A 27,958-nucleotide genomic window follows, 5' to 3' on the forward strand; every position below is an offset into this window, starting at 1 on the left:
CCATGGTTCCATGACTAGACCTTTCCTCAGCAGGGCCAACGATTCCGAACATTTAGATGATATCCCATCTCCCCTCAGGAAAATCGTAGTTTCAAGTGTAACATAGCTTGAAGTAGCAGCAATCCATGTAGTAGATTCAGTAGTCGATAATTCCAGTCTCGGGTTCTGCATGTACAGCAAGAGGCAAGCAGAGGCAAAGAGCACTTCCTCCTAGAACTAACGCACGGACGACAGGATGCAGCGGGAGTCCTCATGCTCAGAGTCTCCACTGAAAACTCACCCGAGGCTGCATGACTAATCCGGTCCAGGCACCGCGTGAGCACCTGACTAGGGTCAGTAATGCAGGGAGGAAGCGGGGCATCTTAGATGGGATTCTCAGAAACATGAATATGGGACGTGGCAGGGAGATGGGACAGAGGAAGGGAGGCCAGAAAAGGTACTGCCCGCTCCTTCAGCCTGAAATCCCACCACCCTGCCATTTAGTACATTCATCAGGGTTTCCTTAGCAGGGGGCAGGGGAATGCTAATGGTTCCAGCTCCATCTAGAAGGACAGAAAGCTCAGCCCTTAGAGTCCGATAAACATATACACACAAAACATCCAAGCAACTCTAAATAGCCACACCATCTTGTTTCTGGGCAGTCAAGAGCATTGCTGGCGTCCCCTCTCAATTGCCCAAGGATGGTTTACAGGAACACAGTGATGTCTAGGGAGGAAGGCAATAGGACAGGCCCCAAACTGAGATCTGCATTTGCTTACTTCTCTCTGAGGAATAACGGGCCTAACTGACGCTGCAACCGCATGCGTATCTACACAGTTCCTATGTACACGATACCTCTTCTATAGAACTTTAAAGTGCCTGGGTTCAAATGTGCTCATTCCTTCCCCACAGCCTACAAATTCCTCTTGCTGCTTCCAAAGAGAAGGTCTGTCCTTAAGGAGGATGCCCCTGGGAAAGAGGAATGAACATTTCACAGTTGTCTTAACTGGGATCCAGCATTTGGACTAAGCCTTCTTCATAAACACGAAGAATCGCTTCACATACAAACTTGTACTGGCTCTGGAAGAGAAAAGAAAGGTGTCAGTCCAGCCACAGTTCCATAAACTCTGCCTCCTACCACATCTCTGCATACTCTTTTACGTTGCTCATAAATACTCTCTGACCTCCAGCTCCGGGCCAGGCCAGACCCTGTGCTACGTGCCAGGGAAACACCGTGAAGGCACACCCGTGAAGCCATGATTCCTACGTGAGGGCTGGGGGCTGCTCCCAGAGAGCGGTGGGGAGAGTGTCATGGAAACCACAGCAGAGGGAGGGGCCGGTGGCCTGGAGGAGCCAGGGAAGGGGTGAAGTCACTGCGGGGTGGCCATTCTACTGTACAGTACACTCAAATGTGGAGACTCCGATGGCCCATTCTGAGTGGCACTGTCGGGCTCAGAGCCCCTGCCCGGAACACCTGGGCACGGACGGAGAGGCTGCACTGGTGGCTGGGACCTGGTTGTGCAGGGTAAGGTGAAGGAGTCTGGATTTTGTCTTTAAAAAAAAAAAAAAAGAGAGCCACTAAAGCTGCTCTGTGGGATACGGTCCTTTATATTAAGAAACGCCCGAGAAACTCATTTAGTGAAGTGTGCGGGGTGAAAGAAAGCATTGAGACTGTGCTTCTTCACCAGCTAGGCAAATCTACCAAGAAGATGCACTGTCAAAATTTTTAACCGGCAATGAGGTCTTCCATACCACGCAGCGGGGCAGAGAACAATATTCTTAATAACCCGGTTTTTTCCCTCTTAATTGAATTTCCTGAGTCTAATATAAAACAAGAGGTCCCGATCATTAGAGAAATCTCATAAACTCTGTCCCTGAGCCTTTGAGGACACGGAGCTGGCTGCATGGTGGACTTCCCACTCTTTTCTTTGCTTATGCCACCTCATTCATCTGGGGGGGTTTTGCCTTAGAGGCCACTCCTCCAGAAAGCCTTCCTTGACTTTTCAAAGTCAGCTTTGATGGTCTTCCAGCAAGTTCTTACCCTTGGACTTCCCCCATTACTGCTGAGATTTATAACTAATTCAGTCTTCCTACTACATACAAGTCTGGGTCTCTTCGGTGTGTGCAATTATCTAAATGAATGTGGGATGGTCCCCATTTTGCAGATGGGGAAATGGAGGCTTGGAGAGAAGCTAAGTGATTATCTAAGGTCACCCAGTATGTGGAGGGGCCTGAATCATGCTCATTTTTCTACATCACCCGCCCGGCCCCTCTTGTGCTTCTGGGGAAAAACCACAGGCTTCCTCTTGAGGACACTTGCTGTGCCACTTACCCAGACGTGGCAGACATGGGAGATAGCCCAAGGAGGAGAGAGTAGGGCCATGTGAAACGTCCACTGAGCCAAAAGGCTCACCTGTACACGGATAGGTGGAGTAAAACCCTCAGGTGACTCTGTTTGCTTCTGAGGGATAAATGATGGGCCAGCGGCTTGACCATGTAGAATGCAACCTGGGCTGCACCCTGGCCGCATGGCTGGCTGGAAACACAGCACAGACTCAGTGAAAGGGACGGACAGTGAGAGACAGAGGTCAGATGGGGTGGGCTTTGGAGTCGCTCAGCCCCTGACAAGTTTTGTGACCTTGGGCAAGCACTGCGGTGCCCTTGAGCCTTGGTCTCTTAACCTGCAAAGCCCTTCACACAGGCCTGGCCCAGGGCAAGTGCTCAGAAAGCGTGGGCCATCGTTATGACTTTTATCAATGGATTTCTACTCACTGATGTCTGCACCATCATGGCACGCTGGTCTCGCATTTTCCGGACGATGTCCAGTGGGTAAACGGGCAGGTTTCTCTCAGTTAGGCACATGGCTGTTTCCATGGTGACCAACACACCAGTACGACCTATGCCAGCACTGGGGGGACAGAAGCAGAGACCTGGGATTTGCTCAGGCAGTATTTCTGCACGGCCCAGCTTAATGCCTAGCCAGTTCCCACGTTTACTCAGACAGAGCTCTCCTCCCCTGACCTTCGGGAATACAAAACACACATTCAGGGTGTGCTCTCCAACAGGCTGAAAAGGCCTCTCCTCATATATTCTGAGGCCAGGGGCTTAAACACCAATGAAAAGAAACCCACCTTTAAGGGCTGCACCCTCCTCTTGTTCACATCTATTGTGAAGGTCAGCAACTCAAGGACACAGGGAGAGCGGAGGGGGGGAGTGGGCTTCTTCAGTTCTACAATCAGAGGTTTATGCTTTCATAAAATTCCCAATCTTTTGAAACAGCGAAGAAGAAATGAGCAGAGCCTTCTCGTAAAAGCATAGAGTCTCGTGGGATTTAGGGTGATCTCTGCCAAGTTTCCTCAGGTCTTTCCCTACGGAATATGTGTATTTAAAAACCAAACCAAAGTAAACCTGGAAGCCACAGTACCTGCAGTGAACTAACACCGGTTCACCATCCACTCTCAGGGACCTCACGTAGTTTACAAATTCCAGAAAGTCCGAGGAGTCATCAGGAACGCCGTGGTCAGGCCACGCGACATACTGGAGATGTGTCACAGTGTGCTCTTCCCCGGTCTGTGGAAGATGCAGGGTGGCCGCGGTGAGCCAAGCCAGCAAGTGGGCAGCTTGAGTCTGGCCCCAGCCTCAGCCTCAGCTCAGCGGTCCTGTCTCCTGACGCCCTTTTGCCCACTGCGTGCAGCCCTGCGGTGGCCCCTGGAAACTCCTGCTCCCCCCTCCAGGACACAGCTCGGGCCACCCTGTCAGGACTGCTTCCTTCTGTCCACTGAGATTTCTTCCCACTCGCTCCTATGGTACTTGCCATCAGGGCCACACACACTGGCTTTTTCTTTTTTCAAGAGGGTAAAATACATGTGACACGAAGTTTACCATTTTAACCATTAAGTGTATATAGTTCAGTGGCATTAAGTACATTCCCAGGGTTGTGCAACGATCACTGCTATTACCTGGATTTTTTCATCTTCCCAAGTGGAAACTCTGTACCCATGAAGCAGTAACTCTTCATTCCCCCCACCCCCAGCTAATCACCCCACCTCTTTCTGTCTGACTGTGACTAGCCCAGGGACTCTATACAGTCACATAATACTTTCCTCTTGTGACTGGCTTACTTGACCTAGTATAAGGTCTTTCAAGGTTCAGCACTGCTATAACATGCATCAGAATTTCCCTCCTTTTAAAAGCTGAATAGCGCTCCACTCTGCAAATATACCACATCTTGTCTATCCATTTATCCGTCCCGGGGCACTTGGGCGTTCTCACTGCTGTCTAGTGTGAACAGTGGTGCTGTGAACAAGGGCGCTGGTTCTTTCACAAGCGTTTACCCAAATGCTCACCGGGAGTGAACGTAGAACAGACCTGGAAGCACTGCCCTGTGCAGGCCCCCAGTGGATCTGGTTTAGCACCTGCCTTGAAGCTGCACCCTCCCCCGGACCACTCACTGAAGGGACACCGCTCACCTCGGTGTTGGTGACCAGCATTTCTCGGAACACATAAGCGATGGTGCAGTCCTCTGACTGACATCGGATGTGAAAGTTGCCGTGTTCCATGACGTCGGGAGGATCAGGCCAGTACTGGTGACATTTGGTCTGCAAGAAAACCCCTGGGTGTGAGCTAACCTCCGCTGTGGGGGTGGTGCACATGAGCTGTTACGTGGATGGACAGGTGGGCGTCTGACCGGAGCCCTCTCACTCACACCAGGTACTCTGAGAGCTGCAAAGCCAATGTGCTCTGGGTCTGTTCCCTGTTCCCAGAGGAGTGTCCCCTCCTCTCCTGGAGAGTAGGGTGGGGGTCAGCCTGCAAGGGCCGAGGCCACAGCTCTCAAGCCAGCCTGGAGCTGGAGCCCGGAGGAGGAGTACAGAGCTCACCCTCTTCGTCACCAGGGTCCACTTGCTGGAAGAACAGGAGAGGCCTCAGACACAGTGCCTTGACCTAGGAGCGGCCTCTCCCTCTCATCCTTTCCCATTCCCCATCAAGCCCACTCCAGGCGTTCAGGCCCCTTCTCTGCTCTCCACACCACCCCCCTTCCACCTCACCCTCCTTCACCATCTCTCCCCTACCCACATGAGTAGAAGGAAGGCCTCATGGCACAGAGGTTAAGAGCACACAGATGGAAGTCAGAACTCCACTGGACTCATTTTATCTTCTGTTAGCCACTTGACTTTGAACCTGCTACCCAACCTCTCGGATTTGCAGTCCTTGCCTGACAGACAGGGACAGCACCTGCCTCCCAGACGGTGACAGAGGTCAGAGGGAACGGTGGGAAGTGCCAGGCTCACCATGGGGGCTCAGGTTACCATTGTTGTTATGGGGGCCCCACATCAACATGAAGAAGGGTGATCAGAGATTCCACAAAAATCCCAGGGAAAGAAGTTCTCAAACTGAGACGAACATCCCTTTACATTTGAGCAGTGTCCCCTAAGCCCTCAGATGACTCATGGAGCTGACATGACACACTCCTGGATGGCAGATGAGGAACCCTGGCCCCTGTGGGGTAAGCGACCTGCCCAAGGTCTCAGGGCTGCTGCGGCTTCCCTACAGGCTCAACGAGCCCCCTGTGTCTCCCTTTTAATCCTCCCTTCTAAACCCTGAAGCCATCTTAGCTCTTGCCTCTGGCTTCAAAGCAAAATTCAGGGCCATGCTATCCATCCCATCATAGTTCCATCAAATTCTGACTCACTCAAATTTTTTTTTTTCTCCAAGCCTAGAGTTGCAACATCTTACATAAAAATTATATTTGTGTACAGCTAAAAGGGGCTATAAACCAACAGATGCACGTAATTTGTCTGGAACAGCTTTTCTATTCTTATTTTCAAACGTCACATGGAGTATTTGAAATTAAAGTATGCTGTTGGGAAGCTGGAGTTAAGAATTTACTTGTAAACCTTAAATGTGGGTATTTTGGTTAGTGGCCATTTCCCAACTGCCATAGACATGAAGGGGCCCCTGTCCCCAGAAGCCGAGGCAGAGTCGATACCCACTGGCCTATACCTGCCTCATCCTCACCAGGTGTTGGGGAACATCATCAAAAAGACGTGGCCACACAGGCCGGTGAGCTGGACCTGGGCACTCAGAGGCTCCACACGCCCTCCCCTGTCCTTGGAAAGTGGGGTCTGCTTGCCTTTTCTGCTCCCAGGGGCTGCTCCAAGGACACAGCCTTAGGATAGTAACATGGGGTTGAAAACACCTATATTGTATACATAACTGAGCCCACTTAGGGTCTCTTTATAAACTTTTTTTTAAGTTTATTTATTTTGAGAGAGAGAGACAGAGAGAACGAGTGGGGGAGGGACAGAGAGAGAGGGAGGGAGAATCCCACGCAGGCTCTGGTACTGTCAGCACAGAGCCCGATGTGGGCTTGAACCCACTCACTATGAGATCATGGCCTGAGCCGAAACCAAGAGTTGGACGCTTAATTGACTGAGCCACCCAGGTAACCCTCTTTATAAACTTTTAAGATTTAGTGGAAAGGTGCAGGGAACCATTTGTTTTGTGGTTATGACAAGCCTCGTAAGTTCCCCTTGCTTATTTAAAATGCCACCTATGGGCCACCTGGGTGGCTCAGTTGGTTGAGCATCCGCCTTCGGCTCAGGTCATGATCTCATGGTCTGTGAGTTCGAGCCCCTCATCGGGCTCTGTGCTGTCAGTTCAGAGCCTGGAGCCTGCTTCAGATTCTGTGTCTCCCTCTCTCTCTGCCCCTCCCCTGCTCATGCTCTGTCTCTCTCTCTGTCAAAAATAAATAAACATTAAAAAAATTAAAAAAATAAAATAAAATGCCACCTAATCTCAGCACCTAAGCATCCGACTCTTGGTTTCAGTTCAGGTCATGATCTCATGGTTCATGAGTTTGAGCCTGCTTGGGATTCTCTCTTCCCCTCTCTCTCTGCCCCTCCCCTGCTATGTTCTCTCTCTCAAAATCAATAAACTTAACAACAACAACAACAACAACAACAACAAAAAGCCACCCCAAACCGCCACCTACCAACCTAGAGTAGCCTGCGTCTTCCTTCAGTCTCTCCCGGTCCCCTGCATATGGGGGCCGGCTTCATATTATACCTGGGTAGCCTGCCCGGGCGGGCTGCAGACCCACACAGGGTGTCAATTTCTGCTACAGACTCTGAAGCATCCTACTCACAGGACAACGGATGGGAAGGGCCTCTGAAGTGATTAGCCCATATAAGGCAGAGCTACAAACACCTGTTTCCAGAGATTCCCAGCGAATTCACCAGAACTGGACATTCTACTTCTTGATCAAATTTGGATTTTAGGTCTATTTGGATCTCCAAGCACTAAGGGTGTAGTAGAAAGAGCAAGGGGTCTGTGGAAACCCTGAGTTTCAATCCTGGTTAATAATGCGCTCCACTAACCAAGTGTGTGATCCTGGGCAAGTTACTAGACTTCCTTCAGTCTGTTTCCACATTGGTGCTGGCTGTTGGGGGGAGGATGCTAACGCCTACTATCTACTGAACAGTGTGTGCCTAGTTCTCAATGGTACTTTTTATGGACATTAGCTTGACCTCAAAAAACCCTATGAGGTAGATACTATTAGTGTCTCTGTTTCGCATACGAGTAAACTGAGGCTTTGGGGGTGAATCAGCTGGTATGAGATCATCCATATCAGAAGTGGCACATACACAGGGAGAAGCTGTGGGTGGTGGTGAGGACCAGATAAGGATCCTCAAGATAAAGGGCTCGGGTCAGCTGAGAGTTTGTAACAGGAGAGGGAGGAAACATGTAGCCTGGATTTCAGAAGAACAGGTTTCTAACAATTGATAAACAAGAGGGGTAAGTCCCCAGGGCCAGAGATAGTGAAGGGACTGCTGACTCAGGAAAAGGGGCCTGCTGGGCTGGGCTTAGTCAGGAAGACAGGCTGGGAAACAGAGAAGCCCCCTGGGCCACAGGGAGACCTCAGAGGAGCTCAGGTGCAGAGTAGATGAATAAGAGGGGGGTGGGTGGAACACAATCAGGACAGAGCAGGAGGGGCAGGACCTGTAAGAACAGCCAGAGGAAGTAAGGCCTATCGGAAGGAAGAAAGGGCCCTTCTTTCCGAGCTGGAACAAATAGGACAAGGGAAGAAGGGGCTCCTGTCCAGAGCAGATCATCTGTCGCTAACCATGCCTGTTGCGGCTCACTAATGACCTCAGAGCAGGAAAGGGCAGAGTCAACTTTACAGCAGAAAGAGAAGCCCAATCCAGGTGAGGAGACCACGCCCCATGGCCCTGAAAGACCTTACGACCCAGCAGAATGGCACCTCCATGAATATTTTGAGAAAACCTGGAGCATTCAAGCACCTAGAAGTCACAGAATAGGCAGACAAATATATCTCAGCTTTCAAATGGGGGGACTGGCAGATTGTGGAGACGGGGAGGCAATAAAGTTGGCATTAGTCATCTACAAAATAGCAGAAATGGCCCAGAACAGGGCCTACAGTGTGGGGTGTGGTGGCGGAATCAGAGGATTAAATAACAGAGCTGCATGGCAGTAAAGCAAACTTTGCCAAGGATGGGCTCAACTTGGGTTGAGGATGGCTTCAACATCACTCCCCTAATACTTTAACTCTCTTTTTATGAGAGAGAGACAAAGAGTGTGTGTGTGCACATATTTGCAAGTGCCGGCTTTGGGTTCTGAGCCTAGAAGGCAAGAGTATTTACTTAGAACTTAATAACACAAGTCTGACATTATTTTTAGATCCCTAAAGAGCCAAGTGCATAGAGGAGAGGGGTAACTTATTCTGTGTCTTCCAGGTGGGAGAAGCAGGTGGGGTGGAGGTTCAAGGCCATGTGGATTTCAGCTAGTTGTAAGGAGTAATTTTTTAAAAATCAGGGCTGAACACTAACAAGATGGACCTTGGAGGTGCTTTTGCAGAAGCGGGGAGCCCTCTGCCTGGGAGACACACACACAAGTCCTTTGCAATCCCTGGGGCTGTCTCTGCAGAATTAGTAGGAATTCTTATTTTGCTGTTTCAGGTTGAGAGTATAGACTGTCCTCAAACATACTATTCATTCCAATCCTGTGTATTCTGATCTTCGGTGTGGATCAATTTGGTATTCTGAACCATGTACCAAGGAGAGAGGCCCGGGAGGAAGCAGCACACAGATCATTCAAAGCAGGTGGCTCAAAGTTAATTTATATCTGATTTTGGAATGGCTTTCTGAATAAATGTTTCATAATGAAGATATCTCGATGTATGCACAAGTTAGAGAATGTATAATACAGGTACCCCTTGCACAGTGACTACTGTTACATAACCAGTGATCTGTTCCTATGGAAAATGCATGCCCTGCTAAAGCACAGTGTGGTGCCCATCACTCTCCTAATCAAGCCCTTCTTTCTTCTTTTTGCATCGGCTTTTGCTGCAACGCAAACAGAGGCTGACAGAAGTTGTAATGCCTCCCACTTGTTATGGCCACTGTGAGCCTAGCACCCACACTGCTCTTCACAGGACCAGCCCTTGTCCTGGGTGGGTGAGGCTGCAGTCAACACACGGGTTCTGGGGCAGGGGAGGTGAGGCAAAGGAGACTGCCTTCTGGCTGATTATAATGGATCTGAGCCAGGAGTAGGAGGGGCTGTGTGAGCTCAGAGAAAGGCCAGGGAATGGACAGGAGTGCTGAGCTCCCCGACACTGGAGGGGACTATCAGTAAGTCTCTAAAGGAGATTTATGGGTCATGTAGGGGCTGGACCAAGTGATATTTAAGACCCTTTCCAGGTCTGAAATTCATGTTGCATAGAGCACGGCGTGACATGCCCACGTTTGAATCAGAAATCAAGCCACTTACCCGCCCTCGCTCTGTGAGAGTCGTCAACATGACAATGAGTGATAACTTCTGATCCCAGACGACTTGCCAAAATTGTGCACAGGTATGTGGCAGGGGCCCCTGAGCGGCGATGTACTTGTTCACAAGGTTAGCAGCAGGAATTTCCATCTGGCAAGAGATTGTTAAGACATTAGAATCTGTCACTGCCACAAGGTGGCCATGGAACTGGATCTTACACTCTTCTAGTTGGTAACGGACATCACACCAGAATATTCTGTCAATGTACAGCCAATAAGAAAAAATCAAAGAAAAAGCCATTTTTAAAAATCCTTGAAAGATAATACTAGCATTAACTACTTAAGATAAAGCTATATGACACTCAGTAGGCAATAATCAGAAATGTACCTACAAGACGGCAGAAGAGTTTGAATGATCTTTACTGCTATATTGAAATTGGCCATCTGTATTTTCAGCCATTCATACCAATCTTCATGCCCAAATCTTTCCCCACACAGGGCTTTCTATCAAAATCTACTTACTTTTCTTTGAAGCATAGACCATGCAGGCTTATACCACCACTATGCTGCACTTTGCTTTCTGCAGGGTTCTAATGCCCGTGTCATCGAGTTGATCAATCCTTCCCCCCACCCAGCTTTATTGAAGTGTAACTGACAAATAAAAATTGCATATTATTTAAGGTATACAACATGATGGTTTGATGTATGCATATATTGTGAAATGATCACCACAATCAAGTTAATGATCACATCCATCACCTCACACAGTTATTTGAGTTGCTTAATGTTAAACATCAAAATGTTTTCAACTGTCCTCAGTATCCCTCCTCCCATCCTGCTCTGCTTTTACTTCTTCCCTCTGAACAGAGTCATTTCTATGAAAAAACAGTCAGAACCTGCTGAACTTTCAAGTGACACTGTGATTCATTCATTCTTAGGTGGGGTACACAGAGGCACTCAATTCATGGTTTGGTTGATGCTTGGGTTAATGGCTTCTTCAACCCTGGTCTCAGTTCCCCAATTTCCCTGTAAAGACACCAGATTACGTGATCCTGCTGACCTCACCAAATCTGATGCTCTGCTTTCAAGGCACCAGGAATGTTGAAGTGAGGGTCAATGAATTCCATAGATGTTTTGGGATAAATGGAATCACTGATAACACCCATCTTTATTAGGGTAGTTTTTGATATTTTGCTATAACTTGAGAACTTGAGAAATCATCTGTTCATGTAGGTCAAGGGTTGGCAAACTTTGGCCTGAGGGCCAAATCTGACTGCCACTTTGCAAGCTAAGAGTGTTTTAAAAATATTTTTACATGGTTGCATTTTAAATGGTTATATAACTACTTAAGTAACAGCCTCCATTTTCCCTCAGCTTGCAAAGACTGAAATATTATCTGGTCCTCTACAGAAAAAGTGTGCTGACCCCTGGTTTAAATGAAGAAAATGAGGTTCAGAGAGGCCAAGTAAGTTGCCCAAGATTCATTTTCAGGGTCGAATGAATGCTTTTCCCACAACATGTGAAATTTTTTATGTTTTCTTTTTGGGTTACACGCACAAGTGGTTTTTTTCTCCCTTATTTTTAGGTGGGATGTACAGTAATAACATGGCGGGGGGGAGGGAAACACAGAAAGTTACAAGCGCACCACCGGCAAACAAAAAACCCCCCAAAACAAAAAAAAAACCCCACAAAAAAACCTCAAACAACAACAAAAAAAAACCCCACAAAAATGTCAGCAGCTCAAGACAGAAGGCATGTGGACGATGGGAGTCAGAGACACAGAATCTGAGTTTTGGTCTCACCTTCTGTTAGCTTTGTGACTTTTCAAATTATTTAATCTCTCTGAACCTTAGTTCTGTCCTCTGTAAAAAGACTATTCTGCCTTCCCTCAATGGCTGCTGGGGTGCTGAAATGAGGGGGTGAACAGGAGAGCACTTGGTCAACTGCAAAGCACCACCCACACCATTCATGCTTGTTACAGTGATCAGTGGGCTCTTATCATCCAGATTCTTGACTTACGTTCACATAACTTGCGTTAATATAATCTTCATTTCCCTGCAATAATACCCGGGTGGTGTCATCTGTGGGGGAGAAACAAATTTACCAATTATCCTGAGCATTATTTTTATCGGACCAAGGAAACAAGAGTTCAGTCCCCAACCCCATCTACAGCTTTGCCTCATTAGCATAAACACTATTTCCCAACTGTTCAGAGTCTGAAATGGCGGCAGTAAAGACGGTGGTGTTTACAGACACACTGAAAATTGTTGCAGAATACCAGACAATCTGTTTTAAAAAGGGAAACATTATCTCAGTGTGTTGGGGGTGGGGGGTGGGGGAGAGAAGGAAGCATTCACACCGGGTACTCACAAGGCAGCACATCTTTATATCGGTTTTTGTCCAAATTTTGAGGCAGCTTTGCAAACGTGATGGCCAGACCGGGCTTCTTTCTGTAGAGTTGCTACATAACAAATACAGAAGTGGGGGGAAAAACAAACAAACAAACAAAAAACCAACCTTGCAAAAAACAGCTATGGAGGGAGCATGGAAACATACTTTTAACAACAAAGTCTACCACTCGTGGCACTAAATCTTAACATTTAAAAGTGATTAGGTGCTATGTTTTAAAAGAAAACTCTTCCCAATAAGAAATTCTACAATCCCATGAGAAACTGACTAAACTCACTAATTTTTTTTTTTAACACGAGGATCTTTGGGGGAAAAAAAAGTCACAGGAAGGGTTCTGAGTCATAGATAATGGATCATGGTAAGTCAAGTCTTGTCTTTTTGACAGTTATTCGACAAATGATAAAAGCAAGTCGAGAAAGAAAAGAATTCTGACTCAAAGTTCAATGGAAACCATTTATATTAGTCTAAAAACATTTCTCTCCAGTTCAATGGAGTGAACCGGGTTCTTAGCTGAAGAACAAGAGCATTTCATTCATCTTCTCAGAAGTATGTTTGCACAGTAAAAACATTTCTTCCAATACGTAGTAAACTTCATTTAAGAGGTATCTTTGCTGTACAATATAATAACCGGCCAAAAATCCAATTAAGCCATCTTTGCACATCTATAAGCCCCTATTACATGTTTGTGCAGTGCCTGATGTGATTCTGACAACAGCTGTGTGAGAGGTACTAAGAGGACCCTTCTTTTGCAAGCAAGGAGAGATTAAATACCTTGGCTCACAATCACCAACGGGAGGCTGAATTCAGATCTGACTCAATGCTAGAGTTTTCTCTTCCTTTGAGAACACTCCACTGAGGTATGACTGTCATGTAAAAAGTGGTACATATTTAATGTACACAACTTGATGAGTCCGGGGATAAGTACACACCAGGGAAACCCCACAAAGACCACAGACACATCCATTCCTTCCCAGTTTCCTCCTGCCCTAGAGTTTTTTCATACAACTGTTTCTCACACTTCGAGCTAGAGAGTGAAATACTAGTCACTGTGGTTTTATGAAAGTTTACAAACAATACAACTTTTTCTCAATGTTGGAAGCAACCTTTTCTTCCCTTAGAATATCTGGGAAATTCAGACTAGTATAAAGAAAAAAAATTATCAGTAATTTCACAAACCCAAGGGAACCCTTTTCACATTTTTTTTCTCCAGTTTTCTATGTATACAAATAAACGTAAGTACACATATAAACAGAGAAGACACAGATGTACATTTTTAAAAACAAAAAATAAGACTGAATTACAAATTAGCATTTCCTATACTATGTTCTATGGAACCCCAGTGTTTTGAAAGATACTAATAGGTATTCCTTAGAAAGTTTCAAGGTCAGGGGCGCGTGGGTGCCTCAGTCACTTAAGCATCTGACTTCAGCTCAGGTCATGATCTCATAGTTCACGAGTTCAAGCCCCATGTCAGGCTCTGAGCTCAGAGCCTGGAGCCTGCTTCGGATTCTGTGTCTCCCTCTCTCTCTGTCCTTCCCCTCGTGCTCTCTCTCTCTCTCCCTCCCCAAAATAAGTAAACATTAAAAAAAAGTTTCAAGGTCAGAGAAATTTGGAAAATATAAGCCATCGTATATTCTATGAATCTCCAAGAAGCTCAACCCTGCAGTACTTAAGCTTATCTAATTCTGATTAGCTAAGCATTTCTCAAGCTAATTTGGCCATGGAGGACCTCACATCCCATAAGAAGTATTCTGGGAAATACTACCATAATTTTGAAGCCTGAAGCCTGTTTTTTCCTACTTATTATAGAGTGTCTAGGTCCTTGTGCCATTAAATATTCTAAATATTCTTTACATAAAATGATTTTTACTGGATCATAGTTTCTCATAATTTAACTTTTACTCTACTTTTGATTAGGGGGTTTTCAATATTTTTACTCATAAACTTTTAGAAGAATTAGTATATCAAAACATATTTTTATGGATTTTGATACATATAATCAAGTTTCCCTACAGGTGTGTATGAGAATTGCTAATCCACTAAATTGCGGCCAAATCATCAACTAAAAGGTGTTTGCAATTTGAATAAGAAGGCTGGACAGTAGTTTCCCCCCAATATTTTTGCAACTTGTATTTTTTGTTGTGTAAATTGGCCTCTGTGAATCTGTTTTCCTCTTATTGGTTCTTTTTTTTTTTTTTTTTTAAGTCTATTTATTTATTTTGGGAGAGAGAGAGAGAGTGCAAGTGGGAGAGGGGTGGAGAGAGAAAGACTGAGACATCAGCCCAGACTTTGATACGGGGCTCGAACCTGTGAACTGTGAAATCATGACCTGAGCCAAAGTTGGATGTTTAACTGACAGGGCTAACCAGGCACCCCTCTTTTTTTCTTTTTAATTAAATAAACAAACTGCATAACAATCATTAGGAGAAAATTAGCATCAGGATTTTTGGCAACAACAATTGTGTCATGTGTTATAGGTTTACCAAATGTTTAGAATTTGCAATCTCTCCTCCAGCTCAGCTACTGATCTTCACAATTTCAGTTTGTAACAAATAGCCCCTGAATTTTTTTTTTTTTTTTTTTTGAGAGAGCCTGAGAGTTCACCCATGTGTTTGAGCGAAGGAGGGGGAGAGGAACAGAAGGGGTGAGGGAGAAGGAGAGGAAGAGAAAGAGAATATCTTAAGCAGGCTCCACGCAGTACTTGATCTCAGGACTGTGGCATCATGACCTGTGCCAAAGTCAAGAGTCAGCCACTCAGCCCACTGAGCCACCCAGGTGCCCTACCAGTGAACAACTTCTTAAAGGTCTGACAGCTTTAATGGACAGAGAGCATTGTAGAAATAAATTCAGGATTTACTGGAAGGTTTGGTTTGATACTGTAAGGAAAATATCTGAGTCAAATTTCCCCAAATGACATTTTGGTTCTGACTAACTGCATAGAGATAAAATCCAATTAAGTGAATATAATCAGTAAAGCTAAGCCGGAGGTTCAAGGATTTTTTTTTTTTTCCAAATAAAAGCATAAATGTAATCAACTTGAGATGGTCTAACAGAAAAGCACAGATCCAGCAAAAGGCTTTAATTACAATAAGTATATAAATGTATCTCAGCAGTAATGATCTGGGGATAAGATTGTCAAGGTACTAAAATAAAAAATAAAATAGCAGTGTTTAAACATTTTTAAATGTGCACTCCTTGGGCTTTATCTGACAGAAATGCATAAAGATACATATCAAAGAAATTTATCTATAGCAAAGCATTTTTTTTTATTAGAAAACTGGAAACAGCCTGAACATTTCCCAACAGGGAGAGGTATTGACTTAAATTATGGTACAGTCATACCACAAAATTTTGTGCAATAAAAAGATTAAACTACAGGTTTGGAAAGATATTCATTCATCTATTCTGAAGAATGCAAGTTATAAGGGCACCTGGCTAGCTCAGTTAGTAGAGCAAGAGACTCTTGGTCTCAGGGTTGTGAGTTCAAGCCCCATGTTGGGTGTAGAGAGTACTTTAAAATAAAATCTTGGGGCACCTAGGTAGCTCAGTCAGTTCAGTGTCCAGCTTTCACTCAGGTCATGATCTCGTGGTTCTTGAGTTTGAGCCCCACGTTGGGCTCTGTGCTGACAATTCACAGCGTGGAGCCTGTGTCAGATCCCGTGTCTTCCTCTCTCTCTGCCCCTTCCCCATTCGCATGCTCTCTCTCTCAAAAATAAACATTAAGAAAAATCTGTTTAAATCTTAAAAAAAAAAGTAATGCAAGTTACAGAATACAGTGGTGATCCCTTTTATATACAACAGCACACACACACATGTGTATAATGTATATGTGTGTGCACTTGTGCATATAACACATCTTGGCACGAGCACTGGAACAAGTATGGAAGGACAGGCATCAGATTGTTATTTGTAAATAGTAACAAAGAGGAAGAGGCTAAAGAATATGGGAGTCAGGCGATAATTCTACTTTGGCTATTTCTAAATTACTTGAATTATTACAATGCAAATTATTTCTTAAATTCAAATGACTGAGAAAAAAAACAGAAGAAATGTACACATAAAATTAAATTCTACAAAAAGCTGGGTGAACAGGGATATGGTTTTTGGGGCCTTTAGAAAGTACAACGCACTCACATTCATGTCTGCCTTGCAAGGTGAGCACCGAGCCCTGATTCTGCTAAACTGCTTCAGTTCTAGTTTCTGAAGGTGTTACTTTACTTTACTTTATTGTAAAGTTTCCTTTACTTTACTACTTCTTCTCCAGATCTTGTGAGCTACTCAGCAGGCTATGAGAACACTACTTGGAGAAGGGTGGTTCAGAGTAGAAAGTGAGATGCTGGAAACCCATGTAGATCTTTCTGGAAGGCTCATGGGTGGAGGGAAAGGAATGAAAGACCATCAGCCGTAATGAAGACGAGGCTCTTTCAAGAACTACTCATTGTAAGAATATGCTTGGCTTTGGTTATTCCCAGGCTAAAGGTGTGTGAGGTGGGCAAGAGCTCCCCGTTACAGGCCCTGGCAATTCTGCCCTAGAATGAGAGGGGCCGGGAGGCTGGAGAAAGAGTCCCAGGGATAGACGGTTAGAAGATCACTTAGTTTTATTAAAAACTATTGATTTTTAAGTCTTAAAGTGCTTTGGTCTCATCAGAGTGTAGTTCTAAAAAGCTGTGAAACTTAGGGCTAAAAATTATAAAAAATCAGCTGAGAAAGGGTTGTTCTGGAACAACCGTATTTAAATTAGTGCCTACGTCACTGGCTCTAGCTTCCAAAGACAGAAAGCGGCACAGCAGAGGCCGGACCTCTCCAGTGCCGTACCGCTGGGGTGGGTAAGATGACACAGTTTTCCCATTTAAACACTTCTTCTTCGAAAAAGTCTTCTAATATTAGAGAGAGGGTATCAGGAGAGGACTCTGATCTCTTCAGACTTCTGGCCCAACCACAGATGTGAAATCTGGTCACAATCCTCAGATGAAGTGTTCGGACACCTAATGGGCTCCGACCCTGGTGGATGCTGGCAAGGCCCCACACAGGGGAAGCAAGCATTCTATCACCCAGAGAAAGGGAGAATTCCTGGAGGCTGAGAACCCAAGGGAGGCAGAAGAAAAAGGAAAAGACGGGGGGAAAAAAAGGAGGGGGAGCTGAAGGGGCAATAGGGAAGGAGAGATCAAACAGTAGAAAGACTCCCTTTCAGGGAGCCTGGGTAGCTCAGTCAATTAAGCATTTGACTTGGGCTCAGGTCATGATCTCACGGTTTGTGAGTCTGACCCCTGCATCAGGTTCTCTGCTGTCAGCATGGAGCCCGCTTCGGATCCTCTGTCCCCCCTCTGTCTTTCCCCCACCCCCACGCGCACTCGCTGTATCTCTCTCACAATAAATAAACTTTAAAAAAACAAGAAAGGGGCGCCTGGGTGGCTCAGTCAGTTGGGCGTCCGACTTCGGGTCAGGTCGTGATCTCACAGCTCGTGGGTTTGAGCCCTGTGTCTGGCTCCGTGCTGACAGCTCAGAGCCTGGAGTCTGCTTTGGATTCTGTGTGTGTGTCTCTATCTCTGTCCCTCCCCAACTTGCATTTTGTCTCTCTCTCAAAAATAAATAAACATTAAAACAAAATTAAAAAAAAAAAAAAAAAGACTCCCTTTCATGGCTTCAGCAATGACCGGGATCTACTGGAAGGCAAGGACTTTCGAAACAGCTGCTTACAGCCTACTTCCTGCATCAAGCACCCAACTGTGGTCTTCATGAAGGCAGGCGTCTTGTTTGCTGCGTTCATCACCATAAACCCTAGGCCAGCACCGCACCTGGCACATAGTGCGTGCTCAATCACCATTTGTAGAGTGAAGGAACAACGGATCTACAGCTTTGAACAAAGGGTGCAAACCACCGAGGAAAGCCTGACAAGGGGTGTCATGGAGCCATACAATGAAGATAAGAGCAACTCATTTTCCATGAGGGCCTTGAGAGGCTGTTTCCCCAGTAGCACTTTGTAGACCTAATTTACTACTCAGGGGCAGTCCGTCTACACTGGGGACTTTCCCTTTCCCTTGTACCTGACCCAGTCAGAGGGCAAGGGATGCTGGAGGGGACCTGGAACCTCCTTCTACATTCCTATGAGGGTTTGCTGAAATAAACTAACACGACTGCTAGTGATTTCATGACCTTCAATAGCGCCACTTTATTTTTTTTAACTTTATTTAATTAGAGAGAGAGACAACACACGTGGGTGAGCAAGTGTGGGAAGGGCAGAGAGAGAGGCGGGGACAGAGGATCCAAAGTGGTCTCTGGGCCGACAGATAGCAGAGAGCCCAATGTGGGGCTCAAACTCACTATGAGATCATGACCTGATCATAACCAACTAGGCCACCCAGGTGCCCCAATAGTGCTACTTAAAAAAATTTTTTTTTAATATTTATTTTTGAGACAGAGAGATAGAGTACGAGTGGGGGAGGGGACAGAGAGAGAGAGAGAGAGAGAGAGAGAGAGAGGGAGAGAGAGAGGAAGACACAGAATCCTTATCAGGGTCCAAGCTCTGAGCTGTCAGCACAGAGCCCAAGGTGGGGCTCAAACTCACGAACTGTGAAATCATGACCTGAGCCAAAGTCAGACGCTTAACCGACTGAGCCACACAGGTGTCCCTTAGCAAAAAAAAATTTTTTAATGTTTATTTTTGAGAGAGAGAGAGAGAGAGAGAGAGAGAGAGAGAGAGAGAGACAGCGTGAGTGGGGGAGGGGCAGAGAGAGAGGGAGACACAGAATCTGAGCTGTCAGCACAGAGCCCAATGTAGGGCTTGAACTCACAAACCGTGAGATCATGACCTGAGCAGATAGTCGGACGCCCTACTGACTGCACCACCCAGGTGCCCCCCAGTAGTGCTACTTTAAATACACAGTCCCAGATGCAGATCCCACCCTTTGGGATCAGGTATTCTTTCATACATAAATACATGGTAATTAAGCTGGGGTGCCCCTTCCTTTAAATGGGCATCTGGCATTTGAAATGTGAAGCCCTCACACCTGCTCCTGCTATTTCACACATCACAGAATACTTTCCTTAAAGAAAAAAAAAAAAAAAACTATCCGGAAAAATTCTTACATGTTTTTTTTTAAGGTATGAATTCTAATCTTGAAGGTATAATTGCCTTCACTAATTTCTACGTGTGTCAATTTAAACCTCTCATTAAGTCTTCAGCTACCTTGGTCCTTCCAAATCAACTTTTATAGTAATCACAGGAGCCAGTGAGTCACTTGTTTTGACACCACTGGATGTTTCCTCTAAGGGCGATGTAGGAGGGAGTTCAGGAAAAAAGGGTTAGGAGAGAGAAAAAGACGGGTTCCGGCTTTGGTAAAGGAGGAAAGTGAGGTGGGATGGGTGGGGTATCTGAGCTGGACATGGTCTCTGGTGGAGTGTTGTAGACGCTGCCCTTACCAGCGTGGAGAGGGCCGGAGGACAGATGTTCATTTCCGTTCAACCCCACCCCAAAAGCCTCTGCATAAGTCTTAACTGGACAAGAGGCAGGGAAGTTGCAGGTCACCTGGTCACTGGATGAGGATGGGCACAACTGTCCTTAGCTGGGAAGCTGGTTCTCAAAGGACACCCCTTCCCTTGCTTACACAGAAAGGCCAACTCAGGGAAAGCATGAAATGAGCCACAAATTTTATTCAGGAAGGAATGAACCTGGGGCAGACTTAATGAGTTCCTTAACGAAAGACATCCTGGAGGTGGTGAAAGACTGGGGGCCTTGTGAACCCCAAATCTTCTCCTTTACATGAGACAGAGTGACGCCCTACCTTGGCTGAACCAGATAGAGTATTCAGGCAGTTTGATGCCAATCGGTCACACAGAGTAACTCAGGGGGTGTAGCTCCCAGAGGGAAGGGCTCAGACTGGGGGCTGGGTGAGCAGCTGGCTGGCACCCGGCAGTGGTGAGTTCTGACACTAACTAGGCTTTAACACAGATTCTAATCTGACCTCTATCCAACAACCAGCTATTTGACACAAGGCAAGTCCCCAACCCCCAAGTCTCATTTTCTCCGTCTACAAAGGCGTGATCCTAAAGTTGTGAGAATCAACAGAGACAACATATGTGAAATACACTTGGCAGATTCCAAAGTGCTACAGAAATGCTAATTATCATTAAGCGTGATTTTATTACAGCTGGGACCACATGCTCTCTGGAACACATTAGCAATTGTTTACCAAAAGCCATGGGAGGGATGGGGAATCCCCTAATGAAAAAATTCTTCAAAATGAGCTTTGCTGAAAACCAGCTAGCCATCACAGGAGGGGTTCCATCTATGGTCCAGCTCCCCCAGGGCAGGCCCTTGGCAACATGGAGTGGGGGGCATGGGCACCTGCTAGGGACCAGCCTCTTCTTTCTGCTTCTGTCCAGAGCACAGCCCCCATTAGACATGCTGATGGTACTGGAGAACAGGTGGAAAAACCAGAACAGCCAAGACTCTGGAGTTAGACACCCCAGCCTTCCAAGCCCAGCCGACACCACCACTTCCTGTATGGAGACTGAGCATGTTTTTTTAGAAATAATAATAGTTGTTACTTTTTATCGCATCCTTAGCATGTGCTAAACAACGCACTGAGCATTTATCTCATCGAACCCTTACAACCAACCCATGAGCTACCCAATTTAGAGCTGGGGAAGTAGAGGGCACAGAGAGGTGAAGGGACGTACCACCTGAGGTCACACAGGAAGTGAGTGACAGACCCAGGATTTAAAGTCTGCCTCTGTGTGGCTGGCTAGATTGCTTCTCAGATCTCTCCTAGCTCTGATGCCGTACTATACGGAAAACAAGCCCCACACATAGACAGCACCTTGTTGTTTCCAAACGCTGTACAGCTGTTCAGAGAACAAGCTCCTGAGTGAGCCTGTCGGATTCCAATCAGGCTGAACCATTTACTGTGCACTAAGCTGAGATCTGATCCTTCATCTACACAGTGGGGATAACAGTTCTGTGAGGTGGGGCACATAAAGCACGTGCCACATACTAAGTGCTCAATTAAAGGGTTCCCTTTGTAGTGGTTTCCTGTCTGATCTGGCTTCCTTGAGCATCCCTCCACTCTAGCAGCTGTGGGAGACATCTCCCCCCACCCCCCCATAACCTGGACTGTTACATTACTTTCCGCACTCTAGGGCTCCTTGGGGGGCAGTGTGGGGAGACTGAAGAGGCAGGGCTCCATGTACCCCACCAGCTCCATCACAGAGCAGCTCTGGTGTTCTCTCCTCTGCAAAAGATATTAGTTACAAAGATGGTTTCCTTACTCAATTTCTAGAAAATATATAAATGAAGTGTGTAGATACTAAACTTTAACCCTAAGATTTCTGTGTTCTCCATTCCTCATGCTACAGTCCAGCTATACACCCTATATACCCACTTGGGGTGGGTAACAGTGGTACAGGGGTTCTTGTACAATCTCTACTCTGTCGTCCCTTAGGTCACCTTGTGCACTAAATCCTCCTGAGGATCTTGTGCAGAGCAGCAGCACCTAGGAGGGCTGACCCAGCAGCTGTGGGCGGGGCCCCACTCAACATGCTCCTCAGGCCACATGCAGGTGGTGACTGTATCACCCTTGGAGAGACACTCCTCAGAACCACAGGGATAGTGGGTACTTCTCACTCAAGTATTTATAAACTTCTTAGTGAAGTTCAGTGAACAGCATGTAAGGAAGATCTTCTGTGGGATTCCCATATGAATAACGAAAGTGGAGGCAGCTGAGTGGAGGGGGTTTTCTGGAGCATGGTTTCAGAACCACAGTCGAGCTCTTGTTCCCTCTTTGGGAGCCCACAGTGCCTCCTTGTGGACAATCTGATCGGGGACAAATGGTGCGCACTGGAAGGACTTCCATCGCCTGGAGACTCTCCCAGGACTCTGTGTTGCATTGCTCAACTCGGGGAGGCCTGTTTCCCTGTGCTACCTGACACCTTAGGAACTTAGTCTGCACTCAGGCTGTGACCTTCTTGGAACGACCTTCCCTCCACACTTAATCCCACCCATTCTCTATCAATATATCTCACCCCAGAGGACCTCCCGGAACCCCCTTACCTCTAGTTCCTACAGAGCATACATCCTACATAAGGAAAGCTTGTCCTACCTTTGTCTTTAGTGGTTTCTGGGACTCACGATACATCCCCCAAATATTAGACCGTAAGCTCCTTGGGACCAGAAACCCTCCCTTCCCCTCATTGTGCTCCTGATCTAGTGGTTTCGGCACATGGTAAATACCTAATATACGCTTGCTGAAATGAATGAAATACCTAATATACACTTGCTGAATGAATCAATGCCTCCATGGTGCCCCCCCCCCACCTTTCCCATCCCCTCCAATGCCCAATACAAATAAAACCCATATTCTGTAACTGGGTTTTACCTTCTCCTTGTTTCAATTATTTTGGAGAGGGTTTTAAAATGTTGAGTTTTACAGTGTTTAAAATGTATATTTCAATTTTGAACTTAAGCCAATAGAGCCTCTTGCAGGACACTGGAAAAAAGGGCTATTTGTCTTTGTAGATACTCAGTATATATCTATCATTTCTACCCAAGTAATTAGATTATTTCTACTCTCTTCCCCAGCTTTCATTTCCACACAATAGGGAGTTATATTTTGTTTTCCAGGGTGGGGTCAATTATCATCACCTTTCACTTGTGGGTTTTTATTTTCTACTGTTGTTCAGATACACACTGCTCTAATAATCTATTTTATTTACATTCTATTCCTTATACCATCATAAACTTTTCTTTTGCTTAAGTCTCTTCACTTTGCATTCTTTCCTGTTTCGTGTTCACATTACTCAAGCTTTCCTGAGTGAATATGCGATCACATGCATTTGACAAACTTCTTAGTTTTGCTTCTGTGACTTTTTCCTTGCTATGGCTGACTTGTGCTTTTGAATCTGATCTGGGACTCTTTCCTAATTTGTGAATCCAGACTGTGTATGTTGTCGTTAATCATGATCTATTTTCTTTTATTTTTTTTAAGATTTTAATTTTAAAGTTTATTTATTTTGAGAGAGAAGAGTGGGGGAGGGGCAGAGAGCGAGAGGGAGACAGAGAATTCCAAGTGGGCTCCACACTGTCAGAGGGGAGCCCACTCAGGGCTTGATCTCATGAACCATGAGATCATGACCTGAGCCAAAATCAAGAGTCAGACGCTTAACCGACTGAGCCACCCAGGCACTTCTTAAAGATTTTAATTTTTCTAATATTTATTTATTTTCGAGAGAGAGAGAGAGAGAGAGAGAGAGTGAGTGAGTTTGTGTGTATGTGTGAGCGGGGAAGGGGCAGAGAGAGAGGAAGACACAAAATCTGAAGCAGGCTCCACGCTCTGAGCTGTCTGCATAGAGCCTGACGTGGGGCTTGAACCCAAGAACCATGAGGTCATGACCTGAGCCAAAGTTGGATACTCAACTCACTGAGTCACCCAGGCACCCCTTAAAGATTTTATTTTTAAATAATATCCACACCTGACATGGGACTTGAACTCACAACCCCAAGATCAAGAGTTGTATGCTCTACTGACTAAGCTAGCCAGGCACCCCCTATTTTCTCATAACGGTCTACTTTAGGCTTCTTTGTGCTCTTCTGTTTTATTGCATGAACTCCTCTTCTTCTACTTCTAACAAATGTGGAAGATAAACACATTCCATTTTCACTCTGTTAGTGATCAATACAATGGACTTAAAACCCAAATCTCCTTTGTTTCTGCCCTGTTCTGTGGGGGCTCTGCATGTGTCTTTGTCAATGGTCTCAATTCTGTGATTCGAGGCCCCTCCTGGGGAAGGACGACAGGGTCTGACTCTGTTCCTACTCCTGTTCACACAGGTCCAGAGGACTTGGGCAGGCCAGCCACTCTGCCTTCCTGGGATGACACGACCTGCTCCGAACTACGGAGTGGGTCTGCTGGGGTCAGGGATGACCTTCTCCACCACCCCTCCGGGGCTCACTCACGCTGCCTCTCCAGCACCTTCTCCTGCTGTGTGTTTCAAGCTTTTGTGTTGGCAGCTAAATACGCTCAGAGTCCCTCCTCCTCGATTCCTGACATGATTCTCCATGACTACCAAGTGTTACTAGATAAGAGGGTGAGGTAGAGTTCAGCAATAGCTGTGGTCCTATCCCCTGCCTTCCAGGCCTGCTCTGCCACCCTGCCCTCGGAGCTCCGCCTGTGTTCCCACCATGAGCTCAGGCCGCCTGGTGACTCAGATGACTCAGCAGCCACTGAGCAGCCCATCGAGGCACTGAGGCCCGGGCCAAGGCCTCAGCCCTCATGGTCTCTTACCTCAAACTGGATCAGCACTGTCCCGCTTTCAAGGCCCTTCTTTAGCTGTTCCATGGATCCCTCCAAGGTGTCCCCACCCTCTGGACAAGTGGGGAAAATGGCCTCTGGGAACAGCTGGTTCAGTTCATCTTCAGATCTGATGTCAGTGAATGAGTGGACGGCTGTAATGGGCAAGAAAGAGGGTGTCTGGCAGGGGCAGAACACTCTCGTTGATCCGTTTCCTCAAAAAAAATTATACTTATGACACCTGAATGCAGATAGTTTAAAACAGCTAATTAAGTGATTAAGCACATGGTAATCATTTTCACCAAAGACACTACTTCTTGAATGATTCAGTAAGTGCTAATTATACAAAATGACATACTAATCTTTCTGGCTAGTTTTAAATGATGGCGTTTTGTACTCAGAGCCTTTTGACAAAGGTAGGAGAAAGGGAAAGAATGTTCTCTCTGACCTGGTTATTCTTCCACCTATCTCTTCTCTCCCCCACTTCTTTCTCAGGTCCCTTTCATTTACTCCCTTAAAACATGCATTTTTCCTGGATACACTATGACAGCACTGTCCCATGGAGTCCGGCAACCTCTACCTCAAGGCCATTTTTAGGTAGGAGGCTCCTAAATACATTTATTACTAAATGTATCTAGTCCTAACACCTCCCACGGGTTTGGTCCTCCCTCTTCAGTAAAAATTCTCCCTTCACATCAGACTTGTATGGGTAAAGACAAACCAAGTCCCCTCCCAACCCTACCCCCCACACTAACTTCCTGTCCACTCTCACATGCCTCCTCCTGTCCATCGCCACTTTCTTCTCTGATCTCCCAAAATGGAAACTTTGGGATCATCTTTGAATTTTCCCTTTCCACCCAAGGAAGTCACTCCCTTACTCAAAAGCCTTCAGTGGCTCCCCATTGCCTTCAGGACAATAAGAAAGGAGAAGGAAAACAACGTCTGCATTTGCCCACATAGTCGAACCGAATGCTGAACCAGCTGCCACGGTCCCCATTTTACAGATGAGGAAATCGACCATCAGGTTAAAGAAGTTGTCCAAAGTGTCCAAAGTGTCAGACTCTTCGGGGCAGGCAGAGGCAGGAGGACATAAAGGAATCCAGTCAGTCCACATCTCTCTGATCCAAAAGACCACATTCTTTTCACAGACCAGGGAAGCGTAGCTCTTCTGCTGTTTTGTGAGGATGTGATTTGTTTGGTCTACTCCCTGTGCTGTTTATTTTTCTTTCATCAATTCATTTTTACTTCTATGTTTAGTTTTATTTGAGAGAGAGCAAGAAAGAGACAGGGAGAGAGAGAGAGAGAGACAGAACACGAGCAGGGGAGGGGCAGAGAGAGAGAGGGAGAGAGAGAGAATTCCAAGCAGGCTCTGCACAGTCAGCATGGAGCCTGATGTGGGGCTTGAACTCACGAACCTCGAGATCATGGCCTGAGCTGAAATCAAGAGTGCCAACCAGTGGCACTGCCACTCTCTAAGAGTCTACAAACATCCATCTTCTGCCTCTCAAACCAGTGCCAGCTTCTCAAACCTGGCTGGTGGAGGATTCCCCTCCCCGGCTGGCCAGAGTACTGAAGTGCTGCCCCCTGTGGTGGCCAGCATGCCCCGGGGCATCGTGTGAGAAGGCCTACCCCCAATCACTGGATACCTTGGTTTCCCGTCATGCAGCCTTCACAGTCATGGGCCGAGGGGCAACTTAACCTCTCTGGACGAGGTTTCCTCATTCCCTCACTTGGAGATGTCATACAGACCCTACAAAAGTGTTATGTAAAGCAGTTTACACAGTGCGAGGCCCTTTGCTGGTGTGGCACAGACATCAGCTACTATCACTCCTGAACACCTGCTGCGGCTGGGCGTGGCATCGGGGTTCAGTGGGGATGGGGCGGTTGTGGGGGGGCGGCGGGGAGGGATCTGGAGTGATCTGGTAAGGCCTCCCAGAGGAGGAGGGATGAGAGCTGGCAGGGCACAGCTCTGGGCTTGGAGATGTAAGGGAACAGAGGGAAAGCAGGTGTGCGGGGGTCTAGGGCCGTGCCTACACCTGTGCTGCCGAACACAGGTGTGCGGCCAGGGCTTCGAGTCACACACTCCATTCACCTTCAGCATTTTAGAACTGGGCAGAAGGATTCAAGGACTCGGCTTACTGTTTAACAACAACAACAACAACAACAACAACAACAACAACAACAACAACAACAACGGTATTCAATAGAGGCCATCCTTCAAGCGCCTACCAGGCATCAGGAAGCATCCTGTTGCTTTCCAAGGATAAGCATTTCATCTTCAAAAGAACCCTGTGATGGAGTGATTTATTGTCACCCTTATTTTACATCAGAGGGAACTGAGGCACAGACTGGGTAAGAAGGTCCCTCAACCCAGGAGAGGTCGAGGTAGGATCACTCTGAGACAGCCAAGCTCCTGGCTGACTCTACTTTACTGACCTAAACAGAACCTGACCCTTTGCTCCCTGACCCCAAATGCAAACATCTGGCGGGCCGGGGGGGGGAGGGTACAGGCAACAAAGAGAGGTGCAGGATGTGGGGGAGCCAGCCTGGAAGAAATCAGGGCTCAGGTCCTGCACTGAGGGGGTGGGTAGGTCCCACCTACCTCCAGAGGACTGGCCAGGAGGGGCTGGGCCCCGCGTGGGCAGAGCTTCACATTTCTCAAGTGAGAAGTCCCACATCCTGGTTCTTGATTTTCCCATGTTGGCTACAAGGCTCAACGTTTTCTTTTTTAAAAAAAAAAAAAAAATTTTTTTTAACGTTTATTTATTTTTGAGACAGAGAGAGACAGAGCATGAACAGGGGAGGGTCAGAGAGACAGAGGGAGACACAGAATCTGAAACAGGCTCCAGGATCTGAGCTGTCAGCACAGAGCCCGACGCGGGGCTTGAACTCACAAACCACGAGATCATGACCTGAGCCGAAGTCGGACGCTTAACTGACTGAGCCACCCAGGCGCCCTAGGCTCAACATTTTCAAAACCACAAAATGGGTCCGAGAGGGCCCTACTTTGCGAAGGCCCTGAGGTTCCTCTCCTGTGGTGGCAGTTACCTTTCCTCCTGATCACCAGGGCCAGCTCCCGTGTGTGGGACTCCCGGCTGGCTTTGATGAACATCACCACTTGGTCATGGGTGTGTTCTGAGATGTCCCGGCCATTGATTAACACAATTTGATCCCCTTCGTTCAGCTTAGGAATGCAGGTGTCCGCCTGGGTGGAGAGGAAAAGCGAGTTTCTTCAGTTACCATAACACAATCCTCAAGGGTAGAACGCGGATGCTCTCGGAGCCCAAACACTTAAGACCACGTTCAAGTTCTTTTCTCCTTTGGGGAAGAAACTATAAAACTATGTTTATATCCACTACTAGGCTGACATGGTCGCTGGCTGTGGGATTTGAAAAAGATGCTCGTCACGACATAAGCTATGCAGCATTTTCAGAATAAGGCTACGGCAATTACTGAAGCCCTTTCTCCCTGGTAGCCAACCTTCACTTAAGTACTGTAACGTAC

General features: G+C 46.5%; 1 protein-coding gene across 3 annotated transcripts in view; it reads right to left on the reverse strand.

The window, feature by feature from the left end:
• Positions 1-835: 835 nt before the first annotated feature.
• Positions 836-27,958, reverse strand: part of PTPN3 (protein tyrosine phosphatase non-receptor type 3) — a 108,982-nt gene continuing 81,859 nt past the window's right edge. For all 3 annotated transcript variants that reach the window (XM_042964028.1, XM_042964030.1, XM_042964029.1), the window contains 9 exons: positions 27,503-27,659; positions 24,449-24,609; positions 12,132-12,222; positions 11,781-11,842; positions 9,766-9,912; positions 4,449-4,577; positions 3,404-3,549; positions 2,752-2,887; positions 836-1,059 (listed from right to left, as the gene is read on the reverse strand). In XM_042964028.1, the coding sequence (XP_042819962.1) occupies positions 982-1,059; positions 2,752-2,887; positions 3,404-3,549; positions 4,449-4,577; positions 9,766-9,912; positions 11,781-11,842; positions 12,132-12,222; positions 24,449-24,609; positions 27,503-27,659 (1,107 nt within the window). In that variant the 3' untranslated portion in view covers positions 836-981. The remainder of the gene's footprint in view (positions 1,060-2,751; positions 2,888-3,403; positions 3,550-4,448; positions 4,578-9,765; positions 9,913-11,780; positions 11,843-12,131; positions 12,223-24,448; positions 24,610-27,502; positions 27,660-27,958) is intronic.

This window comes from Panthera tigris, chromosome D4, assembly GCF_018350195.1.
Source record: "Panthera tigris isolate Pti1 chromosome D4, P.tigris_Pti1_mat1.1, whole genome shotgun sequence".
Lineage (NCBI taxonomy): Eukaryota > Metazoa > Chordata > Mammalia > Carnivora > Felidae > Panthera > Panthera tigris.